This window comes from Trachemys scripta, chromosome 1, assembly GCF_013100865.1.
Source record: "Trachemys scripta elegans isolate TJP31775 chromosome 1, CAS_Tse_1.0, whole genome shotgun sequence".
NCBI classification, from domain to species: Eukaryota; Metazoa; Chordata; order Testudines; family Emydidae; genus Trachemys; species Trachemys scripta.
This window is the reverse complement of record NC_048298.1, coordinates 88749362-88769019: the sequence shown is the minus strand read 5'-3', so window position 1 is coordinate 88769019 and position 19658 is coordinate 88749362. Positions and strand designations below refer to the sequence as shown.

The following is a 19658-nucleotide window of genomic DNA, read 5'->3' as shown; positions in this document are numbered from 1 at the left end:
AGCAATTGCTGAATATACACCATTACACTGCAGATCCACCTTAATTTTCCTCATTGGACCAAACCGTCTAGAACACATACATTAAATTATTCATGTCTGTTACAGGTCAAACTTATCACAGAAGACTTTGCTGCAAAATGAAGGAAGCTAATCCATTATTGGGAGAGAAAAAGTGTAGGTTAATCATGCCCTCAAGTGGGGCAATATATTATTTTGCATATCACACAGGAGGAGCTACTCTCACTCTGTTGAGCAGAGTTTTGAGAACTAGTACTGCAAGAATGTCTTCTGAAAGGCCGGCAAGGGAGAGAGGAAGAAAAATCTAGACTCACCCACAGTGGAGAGTTGAAATATATAATAGGAGCAAGCCACTGTAAAACAAACACCTGGCATTTTGAAACAAGAGTTTGGTATCAAACTATTGTATTGTCTAACTATCATTAATTTCCTCCCCAACTTTTTTTTTTTTTTTTTTAAATTATGGATTTCAGCTATTGGGTTTTAGGCAGATTTAAACCAACAGTCTCTCTATAGCTTGCTGGACCGATTGAATCTGAGGCTTCAGTTGTGACCCTTCCTTGATGGTAATTGAGCAGGCAATGACAGGCCGGGAGACACCACATGCCCGGCCCAGGGCCTGCTTGGAGCGCACAAAGACATAGGGCACATTCTTGTCCTCGCACAAGAGAGGGAGGTGCAGGATGATCTCCAGGGGCTCAGCATCTGCAGCCATCACAATGAATTCTGCTATTCCTCTGTTCAGTGTTTTAGTGGCTGGAGAGAGAGAGAGAGAAGGAAAAGGATTAGATGGAGGTCTTGGTGTGGAGCATATTAACACAAGAGAACATTAGGAAACACAGAAATCTATTTAGTGAATCCATTATAGGTAGATGCCACAGTAATGCTACTAGGAGCCCTAGTCAAGGACCAGGACCCCACTGAGCTGGGTGTTGTACAACCAGAACAGAGATAGTCCTGCCCCAAAGAGTTTGTGAAAAGTCTCCTGAGGAAAGTGGTGGATTTGGTATCATTAAAAATATTACACACACACACACACACACACACACAGGACAAGGCTGTTGGGAACATACTCTATGAATCAAACCTGTATTGTTTGACAGGGAGGGAGTGAAGGAAGGTGATATATGCGATTGTATAGATAAAACTGATCCAACAACTTTTTTCATTTTATTTTTTATAATTAGGACATAGGAGTCTGGTTTGTCTGTATCCTTGCCCAAAGCCAGTAGTGCCCAAACTTTCCCCCCCTCACACACTGCCTTACCAGTAATGGAATATGTCTGCAGCCCCCTGGGCTAGCAGCGAAGTCACAGCTAGGCCGAGGACAGAGTGGGGGCAGGTGGCTGAGCTGTAGCCAATGCCCAGGAGGGGAGCCAGGGCTGGAGTGGGCCCCCCCGCCCCCTCGGACATTCCTCCACACCCCCCAGTTTGGGGACCACTGCCCTAAACACTATCAGTTCTTATGCAGCACAGCAACGGGCACTACAGACAAATATTAAGGATGTAATCCTGACAAATTAGTCTCACCACCAGCCAGCCATCTTCTAACACACTCTCCCCTGCTACCCATCCCCAAAACACACAATACCACACAGGAACAGTTATACCAACAACCCTATTTTGTGCAGTTAACAGAGAGGCAGGTGGCAGCTGCACAGTTTTGCTGAAGAGGTTAGTTTTGTTCCTGCTAGAATATTCTGTAAGGGAAAAGAAAAGAAACCCCAAACATTTGCATAGGCCAGAAACTATATAAAACAATGTGGATTTGGAAGGGTGAATAACCAAACATCCCAATTCCACAGCTGGAGACAGGGGAAGACAACCATCATCTGTAACATCTAGTGTGGTAAACTATATGCTCTAGGAATTATCTGGGGGAAGTTCTCTCGCCTCAGAGGTCAGACTTAGATCATCACAGTGATCCCTTTGGGCCCCAGAATCTATTAAACCCTTCCTTTACTTTCGGCAAACACAGCATGTTTTATAACAAACAGACCTCACCTTCATTGGCACCCTTGCGTAGCTGTTTGTAGTTGCAGGACTGCTGTACAAGGTCCAGCAGAGTTTTGGTGAGTTGTGCATCAGCCAGTGGGTAAGCTTTGGGGTTCACTTCTGCCTCAGTCTAGAAAAAGGCAAGAAGCAGAGAAAAGCTTCACTTGGAACATTCACAGGCAGATACTGAGTTTAACACATCCAAACTCCTCAGAACCACTGCTTCACATCCTGCCAGGATCAACTCAGTCCCTGACTCTTCTAAAACACCTACACAAAATCTATCCACAGATGAGACAGGAAACACTGAGGTCCTGTCTGCTCTGCATGGACACTAAAGATTGCAGGGCATCCCAAAGTTACATACACACGCAGGTTTGTTCTCAGTCCTAAACCAAAGTTCCCCTCCACATGCTTTTGTTTCACATATACCATGCCAATTCCAGCCCAGACATAGTTCAACAATGAGCCCTTTGCAATTTCAGGTGCTATGTTAATATAAAATGTTTATCTGCCAACATAGGGACAGCAATTGCACATTTTTAGATCTGAACGTATAAGAATAATCCTGTAAAGAGAGTCAGGCACCAGGTTTATTTTTGAAAAGGCATGTTTTAAGAATTAAGAATGGAATTTTCTGAGAACAATTCAAAAGGAAATCTACTTAACACTTCTCCTCCTCCCCCCCCCCCCGCTCCAAGTGTTGGAACAGTTTTGTGCTAGCGCCTAACAAGCAGGAAGTAAAAATCAACCAGGCTAGTTTGTGTCCATGATAAGTGAAAACAAACGAACAGCATCAATAGGGGAAGAGATAGAATTCTTTCCTGTTTTAATGAAGGCTTTTCTACAACCTTATTAGAACAGTTTAACTGTTAATGAGCTGCACAAACAAGTGACAGAATTTTTGAGGCCCTTCAGTAACAGGGATATGCTTCTGCTCAGGGTCAGCTCTACTATATAAGTAGCCAGACACATAGTAAATATTCAGACAGGTGATTGTGGAACTGAAAGGAGAGGGAACAGGTTTGTCTACACAGAGACAGCTCTGCTTCTCCAGTTTGAGACATTCTTATGCCTTAGAAAGGCACAACAGGATACCTCCTAGAAGGAGACAGTGTGATCCTGCTGGGAGAGCAATACAGCGGTGCACAGACAATCCAGGAAGTTTTTGGAAAGTGTAGGGGACAATTTCCTGGTGCAAGTGCTGGAGGAACCAACTAGGGGCAGAGCTCTTCTAGACCTGCTGCTCACAAACCAGGAAGAATTAGTAGGGGAAGCAAAAGTAGATGGGAACCTGGGAGGCAGTGGCCATGAGATGGTAGAGTTCAGGATCCTGACACAAGGAAGAAAGGAGAGCAGCAGTATACGGGCCCTGGACTTCAGAAAAGCAGACTGACTTCCTCAGGGAACTGATGGGCAGGATCCCCTGGAAGAATAACATGAGAGGGAAAGGAGTCCAGGAGAGCTGGCTGTATTTTAAAGAATCCTTATTGAGGTTGCAGGAACAAACCATCCTGATGCATAGAAAGAATAGTAAATATGGCAGGCGACCAGCTTGGCTTAACAGTGAAATCCTTGCTGATCTTAAATGCAAAAAAGAAGCTTACAAGACGTGGAAGATTGGACAAATGACCAGGGAGGAGTATAAAAATATTGCTCAGGCATGCAGGAGTGAAATCAGGAAGTCAAATCACACTTGGAGTTGCAGCTAGCAAGAGATGTTAAGAAGGGTTTCTTCAGGTATGTAAGCAACAAGAAGGAAATCAAGGAAAGTGTGGGCCCCTTACTGAATGAGGGAGGCAACTAGTGACAAGTATCAGGGGGTAGCCGTGTTTTTCACTCTATGCATCCGAAGAAGTGAGGTTTTTACTCACGAAAGCTTATGCCCAAATAAATCTGTTAGTCTTTAAGGTGCCACCAAACTAGTGACAGAGGATGTGGAAAAAGCTAATGTACTCAATGCTTTTTTTGCCTCTGTCTTCACGAACAAGGTCAACTCCCAGACTGCTGCACTGGGCAGCACAGCATGGGGAGGAGGAGGTGACCAGCCCTCTGAGGAGAAAGAAATGGTTTGGGACTATTTAGAAAAGCTGGATGAGCACAAATCCATGGGGCCGGATGCGCTGCATTTGAGGGTGCTAAAGAAGTTGGCGGATGCAATTGCAGAGCCATTGGCCATTATCTTTGAAAACTCATGGCGATTGGGGGAGGTCCCGGATGACTGGAAAAAGGCTAATGTAGTGCCCATCTTTAAAAAAGGGAAGAAGGAGGATCCGGGGAACTACAGGCCAGTCAGCCTCACCTCAGTCCCTGGAAAAATCATGGAGCAGATCCTCAAGGAATCAATTCTGAAGCACTTAGGAGAGCAACATGATCAGGAACAGTCAGCATGGATTCACCAAGGGCAAGTCATGCCTGACTAACCTAATGGCCTTCTATGAGGAGATAACTGGGTCTGTGGATAAGGGGAAAGCAGTGAATGTGTTATTCCTTGACTTTAGCAAAGCTTTTGATATGGTCTTCCACAGTATTCTTGCCGGCAAGTTAAAGTAGTATGGGCTGGATGAATGTACTACAAGGTGGATAGAAACCTGGCTAGATCATCGGGCTCAATGGGTAGTGATCAATGGCTCCATGTCTCGTTGGCAGCCGGTATCAAGCGGAGTGCCCCAAGGGTCAGTTCTGGGGCCGGTTTTGTTCAATATTTTCATTAATGTTCTGGAGGATGGCGTGGACTGCACTCTCAGCAAGTTTGCAGATGACACTAAACTGGGAGGAGTGGTAAATACTCTGGAGGGTCGGGATACAATACAGAGGGACCTAGACAAATTAGAGGATTGGACCAAAAGAAATCTGATGAGGTTCAACAAGGACAAGTGCAGAGTCCTGCACTTAGGACGGAAGAATCCCATGCACTGCTACAGAGTAGGGACCGAATGGTTAGGAAGCAGTTCTGCAGAAAAGGACCTAGGGGTTACAGTGGACGAGAAGCTGGATATGAATCAAAAGTGTGCCCTTGTTGCCAAGAAGGCTAACGGCATTTTGGGCTGTATAAGTAGGGGCGTTGCCAGCAGATCGAGGGACGTGATCATTCCCCTCTATTCAACATTGGTGAGGCTTCATCTGGAGTACTGTGTCCAGTTTTGGGCCCCACACTACAAGAAGAATGTGGAAAAATTAGAAAGAGTCCAGCTGAGGGCAATAAAAATGATTAGGGGGCTGGAGCACATGACTTATGAGGAGAGGCTGAAGGAACTGAGATTGTTTAGTCTGCAGAAGAGAAGAATGAGGAGGGATTTGATAGCCATTTTCAACTACCTGAAAGGTGGTTTCAAAGAGGATGGATCTAGACTGTTCTCAGTGGTACCAGATGACAGAACAAGGAGTAATGGTCTCAAGTTGCAGTGGGGGAGGTTTAGGTTGGATATTAGGAAAAACTTTTTCACTAGGAGGGTGGTGAAGCACTGGAATGGGTTACCTAGGGAGGTGGTGGAATCTCCTTCCTTAGCGGTTTTTAAGGTCAGGCCTGACAAAACCCTGGCTGGGATGATTTAGTTGGGAATTGGTCCTGCTTTGAGCAGGGGGTTGGACTAGATGACCTCCTGAGGTCCCTTCAAACCCTGATATTCTATGATCTAATGGCTAGAACACAGAGTGGACTTGGGAGACCTGGGTCACGTGCCGCTGGGTGAGCTTTGGCAAGTCATGTCACCTCTATAAATTTGTTAGTCTCTAAGGTGCCACAAGTACTCATCGTTCTTTTTGCTGACACAGACTAACACGGCTACTACTCTGAAACCCCTATATCTCAGTTTCCCTCTGCAAAGTGGTTTGAAATCTACAGACAAAAAGCAGTATAAGAACTAAATATTGTTATTGCTACAAAAATTTTTGCTGTACCTTACCCCTTTGTATTATGGTCAATTAACATTCAATAAACGGAGACTCATGTTGTGAAATAAGCAGCAACATCCTATACTGTTCTCATACCTTATCACAAGGCAGAGGACAGGCAAAGCATAGCCTCCATGTGCTCCCACCCAGCCCTGTACTCCCCCACACCGAGATGTGGGGAGGTAGCTATCATCCTGCTGGTCTTCGCAAGCTCCCACCCCACCCAGCGGAGGCGCACGTAGGCAGCGAAGTGAATGAACGGGAATCGGGACACAGCGCTCAGAGGAGGGCGAGCAGTTGCGCACACAAAAGCCACAGGACATGACCGCAGTTGCTGTGACGGGTCAGCTGCCCTGTGCGCGGCAGTAGGAATCATGGACGGGTGTTCAGATATACGGGCGCCCCAGCGGCCTCTTCCCCCTCCCACGTGGCGGCCCCTGTGCTCCACGTGCCCCGGCCCAGGCAGAGCTCCCGGTAGCCAGCCCGACGATCCCCTTCCTTGCGCACGCTGCTTGCAGAACGCGGAGTGTCCCAGCGTTCCGCCCGCCGCCCCCCACGTGCTTAGCCATCAGCCCACATGGGCTACCCCGGCCTGGGCGCCACTCACCATGGCTGCGCGGTAGGCGAACCGAGCCCTTCCCTGTGCAGAGCGGAGCGATCCTCTCGGCCCGAAAGCTTCACGGAGGGAAAAAACCTAAAACGCTCTAAGTGCGTCGCGCCCGGAAATGAGGTTTAGCTGAGCCCGGACGGGCGGGGAGCCAGGAGAGACTCATCTTAAAGGGCCAGCGCTGCTCTTTTTAAAAACCGGCCAGGTCTAATCTGGATATACGTGGGTTGTGTTGTGCATTGCGCCCCCTGCGCGTGATCAGGTCCCATTACAGAAGCAACATTCAGGAACCAGAGACCAGCTTTGCTTGCAGCGAAAAGGGATTTTGGCGGAAACATTCTTCAATATCCTGCTCAGCCTGGGGTTTCCATATAGAGATTGTTATGCTGGAGGTTAGAGGCAGAGCTGAATTCTGATTTCAAATGCATTCTGAATAGAAAGACAAACCTACTCACACTATACAAGGCACATAAATTATTCAGGGTAGTTTGGAGTAACAGGGTGAGATTTTAGCTGGGCATCAACATATTTTTCTAACAGTGCGATCTTTCAGATGACTGAATCCTCTCCCAAAGAAAGAGGTGGACGCTTTGTTGACAGTATACTGAATGATACAATTCCCTACTAGCCAGGGTATGGAGAATTAACAAGATGTGTCTGAAAAGTACATCATTACAATTTTAATTTCTGTTGCTTTAGACTCTAAGGACTTGCTTTTCAGAACAGCTGATAATCATAATTCTAGTTGAAGGCTTTAAGAGCTATGGCACTTTGGAAAACCAGGCTCTAAATTCTGTATCAGCTGATTGCCTATCTTGATCCTTAGTTCCTGACTTTCGTCTATATTGCCCTGGATTTCCACATGTAAAAAATTGAGAGAGATAACGTGTTATATTTCCAGGATATACAGAGGCATACAATTATATTCCTTTTGCTGTAACTCCACCTTTGTTCTCTTTTGTCTTTCCATATTTCAGTCTTTTTTAGTCTTTGTTCCATCTTCCCTATTCAGAAAGGGATGCAAATGTTTAACTCATTTTTAAAACCTTCCTAGTTCCAAATGCAAAAAAAACATCATGATAATTTTCTGGACTTGGAGAGACATAAGCAAATATTGTGCCTGCTAATGTCATTCATCCTTGTTCCCTTCCCTACTCTAAACAAAACACATACACACTTAGCGTTGGATTATGAATTCCCAAGACACCCTTACTGATGCGAAACACGGGACTATGAACACAGGATCTGTTCTGCAGTTCTGTGCAGACCAGAGAATGGATGAAAGACATCTCTATGCCCCCTGAATGCTGCTGTAAGGTTAGGGTAAAGGTGCATGCTACCGGGTGGCAGTGCTAAACGTTCAGCATTCTAAGTGAATCTATGCTGGGAAAAGCTGCTGTAATTATAGTTCTGGAGACTACCATCTCTTAGGTATTCTACAATGCAGTTACTGCACTACAGCAGCAGTTCAGGCGTCTCAAAACACACACAGCTGATGTTTAAACTCTGACTTGAAGGGCCCATCTCTAGGGGTAAGAAAAGACATTGAGGCCTGATCTACACTACGAGTTTAGGTTGAATTTAGCAGCGTTAAATCGAATTAAGCCTGGACACGTCCACACGACGAAGCCCTTTTTTTCGACTTAAAGGGCCCTTTAAACCGGTTTCTTTACTCCACCTCTGACGAGGGGATTAGCGCTGAAATCGGCCTTTCTGGGTCGGATTTGGGGTAGTGTGGACGCAATTCGACGGTATTGGCCTCCGGGAGCTATCCCACAGTGCTTCATTGTGACTGCTCTGGACAGCACTCTCAACTCAGATGCACTGAGCAGGTAGACAGGAAAAGCCCCGCGAAGTTTTGAATTTCATTTCCTGTTTGCCCAGTGTGGAGAGCACAGGTGACCACGCAGAGCTCATCAGCACAGGTAACCACGATGGAGTCCCAGGATCGCAAAAGAGCTCCAGCATGGACAGAACGGGAGGTACGGGATCTGCTCCCCATATGGGGAGACGAATCAGTGCTAGCTGAACTCCTTATCAGTAAACGAAATGCCAGAACATTAGAAAAAGTCTCAAAGGGCATGAAGGATAGAGGCCATAACAGGGATGCACAGCAGTGCCGCGTGAAAATTAAGGAGCTAAGGCAAGCCTACCACAAAGCCAGAGAGGCAAACGGAAGGTCCGGGGCAGAGCCGCAGACATGCCGCTTCTACGCGGAGCTGCATGCCATGGTAGGGGGTGCAGCCACCACTACCCCAACACTGTGCTTTGACTCCATCTATGGAGAATCACACAACACGGAAGTGGGTTTGGGGGATGAGGAAGATGATGATGATGAAGACAATGAAGATAGCTCACAGCAAGGAAGCAGAGAAACCGGTTTCCCAAACAGCCAGGATATGTTTATCACCCTGGACCTGGAACCAGTAACCCCCAAACTCACCCAAGCCATGCTCCCAGACTCTGAGGGCGCACAAGGGACCTCTGGTGAGTGTACCTTTGTAAATATTACACATGGTTTAAAAGCAAGCGTGTTTAATCATTAATGATTAATTTGCCCTGGCAATCGTGGCCAGTACAGCTACTGGAAGTCTGTTAACGTGTATGGGGATGGAGCGGAAATCCTCCAGGGACATCTCCAGAAAGCTCTCCTTCATGTACTCCCAAAGCCTTTGCAAAAGGTTTCTGGGGAGGGCTGCCTTATCCCGTCCGCCATGGTAGGACACTTTACCACACCAGGCCAGTAGCACGTAGTCTGGAATCATTGCATAACAAAGCATGGCAGCGTATGGTCCTGGTGTTTGCTGGCATGCAGACAACACCCATTCCTTATCTCTCTTTGTTATCCCCAGGAGAGTGATATCATTCATGGTCACACCTGGTTGAAATGGGGTGATTTTATTAAGGGAACATTCAGAGGTGCCCGTTCCTGCTCGGCTGAACAGAAATATTCCCCGCTGTTAGCCACGTGGTGGGGGGGAGGGGTGAAGTGATCATCCCAGAGAATTGGGTGTGGGGGGGAAGGGTGGATTGTTGGGTTTGTGCAGCCCCTCCTTTTACATTGCAAACCCATTTTAAATGGCCAACCCAACGGGTGCTTGGTATGGGAAATGAGGGCGCTGCTGTTCGAAACCATTCCCACGTTATGAAGGTTAAAAAAGCCAAAAGACTGTGGCTTACCATGGCTGCCCGCAAGCCGAATTCTGTTGCCTGGCACTGAGTGAGTGATCTCTCACACCAAACTGGCAGGCCCTCAATATAAGAGGAGAAATGCGACCTTGTAACGAAAGCACATGTGCTGTGTAATGTGCACAGCAAAATTTAACGTGAAAGTGTGTACCCATTGTTCTCTAAAATATGTCTTTTTAACCACCTCTTCCTTCTCCTCCACCAGCTGTAAATGTTTCTCCTTCACAGAGGCTAGTGAAGATTAGAAGGAGAAAACGGCGGACTCGGGATGATATGTTCTCAGAGCTCCAGAGCACGCTGACAGAGAACAGCAGAATGCGTGGAGGCAGACAATGTCAGAGTGCAGAAAAGCACAATATGAACAAGAGGAGATGTGGCGGGCTGAATTGTGGGCTGAAGAGGATAAGTGGCGTCAGCTTGCTGACAGAAGGCAAGAGTCGATGCTCTGGCTGCTGGAGCATCAAACTGATATGCTCCAGCGTATGGTTGAGCTGCAGGAAAGGCAGCAGGAGCAGAGACCGCTGCTACAGCCCCTGTGTAACCAACAGCCCTCCTCCCCAAGTTCCATAGCCTCCTCACACAGACGCCCAAGAACGCGGTGGGGGGGCCTCCGGCCACCCAGCCACTCCACCCCAGAGGATTGCCCAAGGATCAGAAGGCTGGCCTTCCATAAGTGTTAAAGTTTTAAAGTGCAGTGTGTCCTTGTCCTTCCCTCCTCCCCACCCCACCCGGTGCTTCTCTCCTCCCCCACCCCTCCTGGGCTACCTTGGCAGTTATCCTATTTGTGTGATGAATTAATAAAGAATCCATGAATGTGAAGTAACAATGACTTTATTGCCTCTGCAAGTGGTGCTCGAAGCGGGGAAGGGAGGGTGGTTAGCTTACAGGGAAGTAGAGTGAACCGGGGAGGGGGGGGGGGATTCATCAAGGAGAAACAAACAGAAGTTTCACACCGTAGCCTGGCCAGTCACAAAACTGGCATTCAAAGCTTCTCTGATGCGCACCGTGCCCTGTTGTACTCTTCTAACTGCCCTGGTGTCTGGCTGCGTGTAATCAGCCGCCAGGCGATTTGCCTCAACCTCCCACCCCGCCATAAATGTCTCCCCCTTACTCTCACAGATATTGTGGAGCACACAGCAAGCAGCAATAAAAATGGGGATATTGGTTTAGCTGAGGTCTATCCAAGTCAGTAAACTGCGCCAGCGTGCTTTTAAACGTCCAAATGCACATTCTACCACCATTCAGCACTTGCTCAGCCTATAGTTGAACAGGTCCTGACTACTGTCCAGGCTGCCTGCGTACGGCTTCATGAGCCATGGCATTAAGGGGTAGGCTGGGTCCCCAAAGATAACTATAGGCATTTCAACATCCCCAGCGATTATTTTCTGGTCCAGGAAGAAAGTCCCTTCCTCCAGCTTTTGAAACAGACCAGAGTTCCTGACGACACAAGCATCATGTACCTTTCCCGGCCATCCCACGTTGATGTTAGTGAAATGTCCCTTATGATCCACCAGAGCTTGCAGCAGCATTGAAAAGTACCCTTTTCGGTTTATGTACTCGCTGGCTTGGTGCTCCGGTGACAAGATAGGGATATGGGTTCTATCGCCCCACCACAGTTAAGGAATCCCATTGCAGCAAAGCCATCCACTATGACCTGCACGTTTCCCAGAGTCACTACCCTTGATACCAGCAGGTCTTTGATTGCGTTGGCTAGTTGGATCACAGCAGCCCCCACAATAGATTTGCCCACTCCAAATTGATTCCCGACTGACCGGTAGCTGTCTGGCATTGCAAGCTTCCACAGGGCTATCGCCACTCACTTCTCAACTGTGAGGGCTGCTCTCATCCTTGTATTCTGGCTCTTCAGGGCAGGGGAAAGCAAGTCACAAAGTTCCATGAAAGTGCCCTTACGCATGCGAAAGTTTCGCAGCCACTGGGAATCGTCCCACACCTGCAACACGATGCGGTCCCACCAGTCTGTGCTTGTTTCCCGGGCCCAGAATCGGCGTTCCATGGCATGAACCTGCCCCATTAACACCATGATTTGCTCATTGCTGGGGCCTGTACTTTGTGAGGGGTCTATGTCCATGTCAATTTCTTCATCAATCTCATTGCCGCACTGCAATCGCCTCCTTGCCTGGTTTTGCTTTGGCATGTTCTGGCTCTGCATATACTCCAGGACAATGCGCATGGTGTTCATAGTGCTCATAATTGCCGCGGTGATCTGAGCAGGCTCCATGATCCCAGTGCTATGGCGTCTGGGCTGAAAAAAGGCGTGAAACTATTGTCTGACGGAGGGAGGGAGGGGAGAGTGACGACATGGCTTACAGGGAATTAAAATCAACAAAGGTGGCTGTGCATCAGGGTGAAACACAAACAACTGTCACACAGAATGCTCCCCCCCCCCCCAAAGATTGAACTCAAAACCCTGGGTTGAGCAGGCCGTTGATTTCACGGAGGGAGGGGGAAGCAAATGAATACAGAACAAATCTGGTCCATCTATCTTTTACATCTTAGGCTGGCAGCAGACGGTGCAGTATGACTGATAGCCATCGGCATCTTCTGGGTGCTTGGCAGAAGATGCTGCATTACGATTGCTTGCCATCATCGTCAAGACGGTGCAATAGGACTGCCAGCAGGACTGAGTCTCCAGGAGACAAAACATGTCTGCCCAGGCGCCTCTGACCGAACTCACTGAGGAGTACGACAACGATGGATACCAATCGTAATAGACCATCTACTGCCAAAAGGCAAGGAGCTGCTGCTGTATAGCAATGCAGTCCCAAGTCTGCCAACACCCAGATAGCCGATGACGGCTACCAGTCATACTGCACCGTCTATTGCCAAAAGGCAATTAGCTGCTGCTGTGTAGCAAGGCAGTATGTCTGCTGGCACCCAGATGACATATGGTGACGGTGAGCTGAGCGGGCTCCATGCTTGCTGTGGTATGTTGTCTGCACAGGTAACCCAGGAAAAAAGGCGCGAAACGATTGTCTGCCGTTGCTCTCGGGGTAGGGTGGGGGGGCCTGATGACATGTACCCAGAATCCCCCACGACACTGTTTTTGCCTCATCAGGCATTGGGATCTCAACCCAGAATTCCAATGGGCGGCGGAGACTGCGGGAACTGTGGGATAGCTACCCACAGTGCAACGCTCCGGAAGTCGACACTAGCCTCGGTACTGTGGACGCGGTCCGCTGACTTAATGCACTTAGAGCATTTTATGTGGGGACACACACAATCGACTGTATAAAAACGATTTCTATAAAACCGGCTTCTATAAATTTGACCTAATTTCATAGTGTAGACATACCCTGAGTCCCCATAGCTAATTCAGTCTTTGACTTCTCTGAGGCTGCCAACAAGGGGCTGGTATTGGGAAGAACATTAGTACCAGTTGTAATTGTGGCTTTTGTGTTGCAGACCTCAGTAGGAACAGGAGTGAGCCAAAAATGATTTCACATAGATCACCAAATAACCATCAACTATAGGGCTTGTTTTAAGTGCAGTGGTATCCTCGGTCAAGGACTGATTATTCCTCCATATTCTAAGTACAAGAAGGAAAAGGCTGGCTTGGCTTTTATGTCACCCCAAAACATAGGTTGCAACCAATGAAATGTAAGGTTCTGGGTTTTCTCCTTCGGTCTCGCTTATTTGTCATCCCTCAGTTTTCTCTTTCCTTTCTGCACATTATTTCCCCTTCCCCATTTGTTATTTGGAATCCCCTGTGTCTTTCCCCACCCATTTCCCTGCTCTCTCATCTTCTCTGTCCCCCCCCCCCCCATCTCTCCCTCACTGTTTCTGATCCTTCCACCTGGATCCCTGCCCAAGGTTCTCATTTCCCCCTTGTTACCCCCCTGGACCCATATCAGCTTTCCCTCCCTCACCTCTGTCTCTCTCCCCCACGAGGGCGGGGGTTCTGCTCTAAGGCTGCCCCCCCCCAATGCGGCGTTGCTCCTGGAACTCTCTTCTTTTCCCCTTCTAGGTTCCCCAGCAGATCCCTTCTCCCCTCTTGCCCCCCCCAGCTGCCCATGACGCCAGGCAGGCACCACGCGCATTGCATGGGCTGATGTCCTGCTGCCCCGAGTGCCTCAGTCCGGCCGGCAGTGGCTCCCCTAAGGAGCGGGCTCAGGCTGGGGATGGGAAGAAAGGTGCGGATGGTGATGTGTGTGGCCCTTTAAGGATAGAGAGCGCCAGAAAGGAATCAACTGCCTCCCTCCCCTGGGCCCCGCCCTCACCTCCGGGATGCACGTGCTCGGTACGCACTCGGCTTCCCCCCATGCGCCAAAAATAAACCCCGCCCCTCCAGTTACGCATGCGCAGGACTTTCCCCGCCAATTCTGTGCTTTTCTTCCCCCTAAGCACGTGACGCCTACTCGCTGCGAGGCCCGGGCGGCGCGCGATGGAAGCGGCTGCGGAAGCGGGGCTGCTGGTCTGCGAGCGGCTCCACGCGCGTCATGACCCGCGCTGGCTCCTGCTGCTGCCCCCGCCGCTCTGCCTGGCCTGCGTCATCGAGACGCTGGGGGACAGCAGCGCCTCGGTACGGAGCCCGGCCGGGCCCTCCCCGCGCCAGCGCGCCCCGGCCCCGCCTGTCGGGACCGCCCGCTGGGGGCGGAGCGGGGTCTCAGGTTCCACATCCGCCCCCTGCGCGTCCCCACACGGGTCCCCCAGCCGGTCCAGCCCCGCCCCCTGCCCGGCTCGGCTCCCCGCCCCGCCCCCAGCCGGTCCAGTCCCGCCCCCAGCCAGTATCGCCCCGGGGCCTTGGTGGCCCGGCCCCGCCCCCTGCCGGCTCATTCCTCCCAGGTGACTTTAATATGGGATGGTCTCTGTGACTTGAGGCCTGGTCTCTGGTGTGGGAATAGGCCTAGTGCCCTGCTGTGCTGCGTTTCTGGGTTCCAGCTCGGATGGCTCGGGCTGTTGTCCCCTTGGCCTAGTGTTTTCTTCACCCCCCCTTTGCATGTCATGAAGGAGATCACCAGTGATACTTTTCATTCCATCTTTAACCTTCAGCTGGTGCGCAAGAAGCATGTGCTGTCTTGCTTCCGTGATGTCCTGGCCTGGCATGCCGTGCCAGTCATTCAGCTGCTGGCACAGGACGAAAGGGTGTGTGTTCATTTCATAGGAACCCTCTTTGGTAAGAGCACCCCCTTTATTTTAACTAATACAGCTAATGGGGGAAGGCAGTGCTGATCTTTACTTTTCTGGGATCCCTCTGCCTCAGTGTTCCCTGGTTCTATCTGCCCCATCTTGACTTTCAAAGCTCTGTGTCATGAATACTGCACTACCAGAGAAACACTATACCTGTGCCAGTTCATATAGAGCATGTGAATTTTTCTCATCCAGCTGGAGCCAGAACCAGCATGTCAGTGTGGATTGTGCTCCTCTTCTCTTTTGTCTCCTTTTTAAAGTCTTGTTACAAACAGAGCTTTTGGGGGGTTATGTCTCTTCCCAGAATGCACTGCTGTTCTGCCACAGCACTGTCAGAGGTATAGAATAGGTGGGACTGCAGCTTTGGGATGAAGTGGTACAAAACCAAAGAGGGGCTGGGTAGAAGGAACACATTGCATGGTTTAATAGCACAATATCCAAAACACTAATCTACATGATACCTTTGCAGCCCACATCTCTGAATTTGTAGAAATTCTCATTGAAGGTTTAGGGCCATTCACCTGCTCCTTTCCAATCAGCTTCACAGTAGAGCAGCATATTCTAAGGGATTAGGGGAGGTGTCTTTCCAGCAATGATCTTTGCTGGCCAGAGCATATGCGTGATCAGTTTTTGTTTGCATCATAGCCCTTGCAGGAAGAGTTGGTATGGAATGTTGGCCCATGGAGCAAGGAATAGTAAGGGTGGGGGATGGGGTGAATAGAAGTCCCAAAGCTGGTTGTTTCAGTGAACGAATATATTGGATTCTCTGTTTCTGCCTGGTTACTCCCCAGATCTCCTTTACACTTGAGATTTTTCTTGCTCTTTAGGGGAAAGTACCTCTCAAGATCCCTCCCTCTCGTTCTTCTATCCTGACACATTGAATAATTTCAGTGGTGTTTTCCCATTTTGTTTGTACATATGGTGCTGTGCGTTGTTAGGAATACAGCTTTGTAGATTTTAATAATTTTATTCACAGAGGTTATACCAAGCACAGTCTGCATTTGGCCCAGTACAAATGTGAAGGAAGCACCCCTTGCCCTGAGGAGTTTACAGACAATTCAGACCTAAATAATACAGTTCTAACACTAAACACACATGGATCCAATAACTTAGGGGGCCAATGCGTGCTTTAAAAACAGGCAATAGCATGAAAAATACTCCTTCTCTATATTTTGGAAGGCTTACTGTAGAGAGGGTTTTGGGGCAGGAACTGTCTTTTGTTGTATGTTTGTACAGTGCCTGGCACAATAGGGTCCTAACTGTGGCTTCCGGGTGTCACTGTAATACATATAATCAATAATAATAAGTATTAAAGAGGGATTGGAATGATCTGATTTTGGTTTTTTTGGTACACTAGCTATGGGAGGAAGGTCCAGAGGTAAGGGCAGCAGCATGGGGAAGGCAAAACGACCAATGTGGTGGTGTAATATTTGGCCCTACAAATGTACATCATGAAGAACTCAATTGTAAAAAGTATGTGAAAGTTCCTAAAATGTCACAGTAACCTATCAAGAACAAATGTTAATGGGAAAAGGTATGAAAGGGAGACAGAAAAACGGAATTATTCTAAACTGAAAGGTTACTGATGTAACTCAAGGATGGTGTTTAAAAAAAAAAAATGTAAAATCAGTAAACCAAAATTGATGTATCAAAATCTAGGTCTAATTGGTGGACAAAATAATGATGAGAGAGGCTATTCTGCCTACCACTCGTGATGTTTCCCTGGTGTTATCCAGGGAAATGATTTGCTAGCTCACTCCAATCCTTGACTCTGGGAGCCAACCTTACCCTGCTTTGCTGTGACAACCCCCACTCCTGGACACTAGCCAATATCTCTGGTCCCAGACACAACCCTAGGAACCTCCGTCTTGCAGTGTCCAGTTATGCCCGCTGGATGCTGCAAGCTTATATGTCAGTTTAACAAAGTGATATGTACCAGGCTTGTTATCCCAAGGGGAGTCTCTGACAGGCTTCAGACCAAACACACCGCTTCAGGTAGAATAAACAAACAGATTTATTAGCTACAAAGATAAATGTTAAGTGATTATAAGTCAAAGCACAACAAATCAGATTTGGTCAAATGAAATAAAAGCAAAATGCATTCTAAGTTGATTTTAACACTTTCAGTGCCCTTACAAACATAGATGCTTCTCACCACAGGCTGGCTGGTTGCTCTTCAGCCAGGCTCTCTCCTTTGATCAGCGCTTCAGTCGCTTGGTGTGGTGTCTGTAGATATAGGTGGAAGAGAGAGGAAGAGCATGGCAAACGTCTCTCCCTTTTATCATGTTCTTTCTTCCCTCTTGGCTTTGCCCCCCCACTTCAGAGTCAGGTGAGCATTACCTCATCACAGACCCAAACTGACCAAAAGAAGGAGGGTGACTCACTCGAGAGTCCAACAGATCCTTTGTTGTTGCCTAGGCCTGTGTCCTTTGTTCCTGTGAGGCTGGGTTCATCTCATACATGCCCTGATGAGGTGTGAACTGCCCCTCTGCTTTTGGAGAGTTTTTGTCTGGGCTTATTTTAAGCTATGAGGACATGTTTTCAGCCTCATAACTATATACATGAAATTACAACCTATAACATTAACAATAATTACTATAATCACTAACAACAATGTCAGTGCATCATGAGCCTTCCGAAGACACCCGACATGACAAACTTTGCATTAGATGCCACACAGTCATATTATAAGGATGAACATGGGGGTGTAGGGTGTTCCCACGAGGTACAGAATGTCACACACTCCTTATGTGGTCCTTAAATTAAAACACTTTGGAAGAAAAATTGGCTACTGAATGAAGCTTCACCATCATGGCTGCCACTCCGATGCTCTACAGGGATCCCGGGCTTTCATCGTCCATATCCTAAAAAATGTCCTGACCAAACCAGGCCAAAAAAGAGCCCCAAATGACATTGCCACCTCTACTGGTTCCAACTAGCTCCCAAACACCACCTAAAATAAAACAAAATCAAATGTTAACAACAACAGCAACACCAGCAGCTTACGCCTCTCTCACCCAATTTCTTCTCTTGTCCCTAAAAGGACAGTTATTACCATTTAAAAAGCTGCCAAACAAAGGGGGTTTTTTTCCTTCTAAAAACTCTCTCCAGCTAATTCCCCAAACAACAACAAAAGTTGTTTAAAATAAACAAGGTCCCCAGATTCCTTTCCTTGTTTAATACTTTACCTTTCAAATCCTTTAACTGTTTTCTTTTCTTTGCTTTATCTTTAATTTAAAAGTTTTTTAAAAATGTAATAGTATGTTTGCCATGGTACTAAGCAGGCTGATGTCTCTGTATACCAAACCCCACACCTGGTTTAATACTGTTTAATGTTGGACAGTGACTGGGTTATGTTAACACCTTTAGCCCATTTATTTAATCTAAATCAATACAACATTAGAAAAGGATAAAAAAGGAGGGCGTTTTGGGAGGAACATAGGCAGAAGAAAGGGAGGTTAAAAGTGAAGGAGGGAAGAAATACAGGCTGGGGTATTGTGAAGGGCCATGGTGGTGGGCATGAATAGCCTGAATTTAACTTGGAAAGTGAAAGGAATCTAACTCTACAATATTCAGTAATAAAGGTAATTGATCCTATGATGTAGAGGGGATGGGATGAGGCAGGAAATAAAACTGCTTTCTCCAGACCCAGTGTCTCAGTATTGTTCAGTTGATCAGCTGTTTTATGTGGAGGGTTTTTGTCCTTTTGAACCATCAGAAGCAAAATACTGAACTAGAAATGTTGGTGGAACAGGCCTGGTTTGGCAGAAGAAGGGATTGTGGTGGACCAACGCTCTGATCTAATGTGGAAGGAGGTGGGAAGATTAGTAGTCTGATCTGGTGCAGCAAAAGGTGGGATGATGGCCAAATCTTATGTTCTGGTTGTGAAAATAAAAGATTATGATAAACAGTTTTGTAACAATAGATTCAGTTTACCTCTGGAATAGTCTCAACAGAAATGACTTCTAATACGGGTAGTGTTTAATTTTAGGCTAAATAATCTGTTTGGCAGTGTTCACTGCTGTGAGGGAACAGGAACAAAACTGTTCATGGCAGGAGTGGGTAGAACATAAGAGACTGATCTGACAGTAACTTCTGGGATTCTGGGTAGTGTGCTGTGAGTATTCTAGAAACAGACTTTTGTGAGGTGGATTTAATAATACCAGTCACAGACACTCAGATGCACTGGTGATGGGGGTTGTGTATGTACTTAGGTGGGTGGAAACAATTATTTTAGCAAAAAAAAATAATATATATATATATATATATATATATATCTCACTATACCCCCTAAAAATAAAAACACAGCAAGCAAGTTAAAAGGTTACAAGTTAGGCTGTATGCTTCAGCCTCTTGTGAATTGGATACAGGGAGCACCTTGTATCCTGCTCCCAAAGAGCAATGTCCTCCCATTCTTGACCAGAAAGACAGGTTCTCACGTGAAGCAGGGCTAATAAATTGGGAAAATGCAAGAGTCCCGAAAAGTCCCCAGATTCCTTTCAAAATCAAGCCCCAACACTGATGATCTCAAATGAGGGACATATTACGTAATTGTGGTTTATATGTGAGTTGATCTTTCAGGGATGTTGCATACAGCAGAAGACAGCAGTGCACTGGATCTACCCACTGAAGGTGAGAGGGAGGTTCTGAGTCTCACTGGCAGGTTGGGAAGAGGAATCTACTGTATCTGGTTGGATGCTGATAGTGAGAGTCTCAGCAACTTCACAAATTGAAGAGAGCAGCTGTTCCCTCTCCTTGCCAGGGTGCTTTGCATGCACAGTGAGAGGAGAAGTCTCCTAAGAGTTGT

General features: G+C 47.5%; 2 protein-coding genes across 5 annotated transcripts in view; one reads left to right on the top strand and one right to left on the bottom strand.

Moving 5' to 3' along the window:
- Nucleotides 1-97: 97 nt before the first annotated feature.
- On the bottom strand, nt 98-6663 carry SNU13 (small nuclear ribonucleoprotein 13). Its single transcript, XM_034775238.1, has 3 exons — nt 6515-6663; nt 2023-2143; nt 98-774 (listed from the first exon to the last, which is right to left on the bottom strand). The coding sequence occupies exons 1-3, from the start codon at nt 6515-6517 to the stop codon at nt 512-514; spliced, it is 387 nt and encodes a 128-aa protein (XP_034631129.1). The 5' UTR covers nt 6518-6663; the 3' UTR covers nt 98-511.
- Nucleotides 6664-14033: 7370 nt separating this feature from the next.
- Nucleotides 14034-19658, top strand: part of MEI1 (meiotic double-stranded break formation protein 1) — a 56526-nt gene continuing 50901 nt past the window's right edge. For all 4 annotated transcript variants that reach the window (XM_034775161.1, XM_034775142.1, XM_034775150.1 and 1 more), the window contains exons 1-3: nt 14034-14243; nt 14714-14837; nt 19433-19483. In XM_034775161.1, coding sequence (XP_034631052.1) covers nt 14106-14243; nt 14714-14837; nt 19433-19483 — 313 coding nt within the window. In that variant the 5' untranslated portion in view covers nt 14034-14105. The remainder of the gene's footprint in view (nt 14244-14713; nt 14838-19432; nt 19484-19658) is intronic.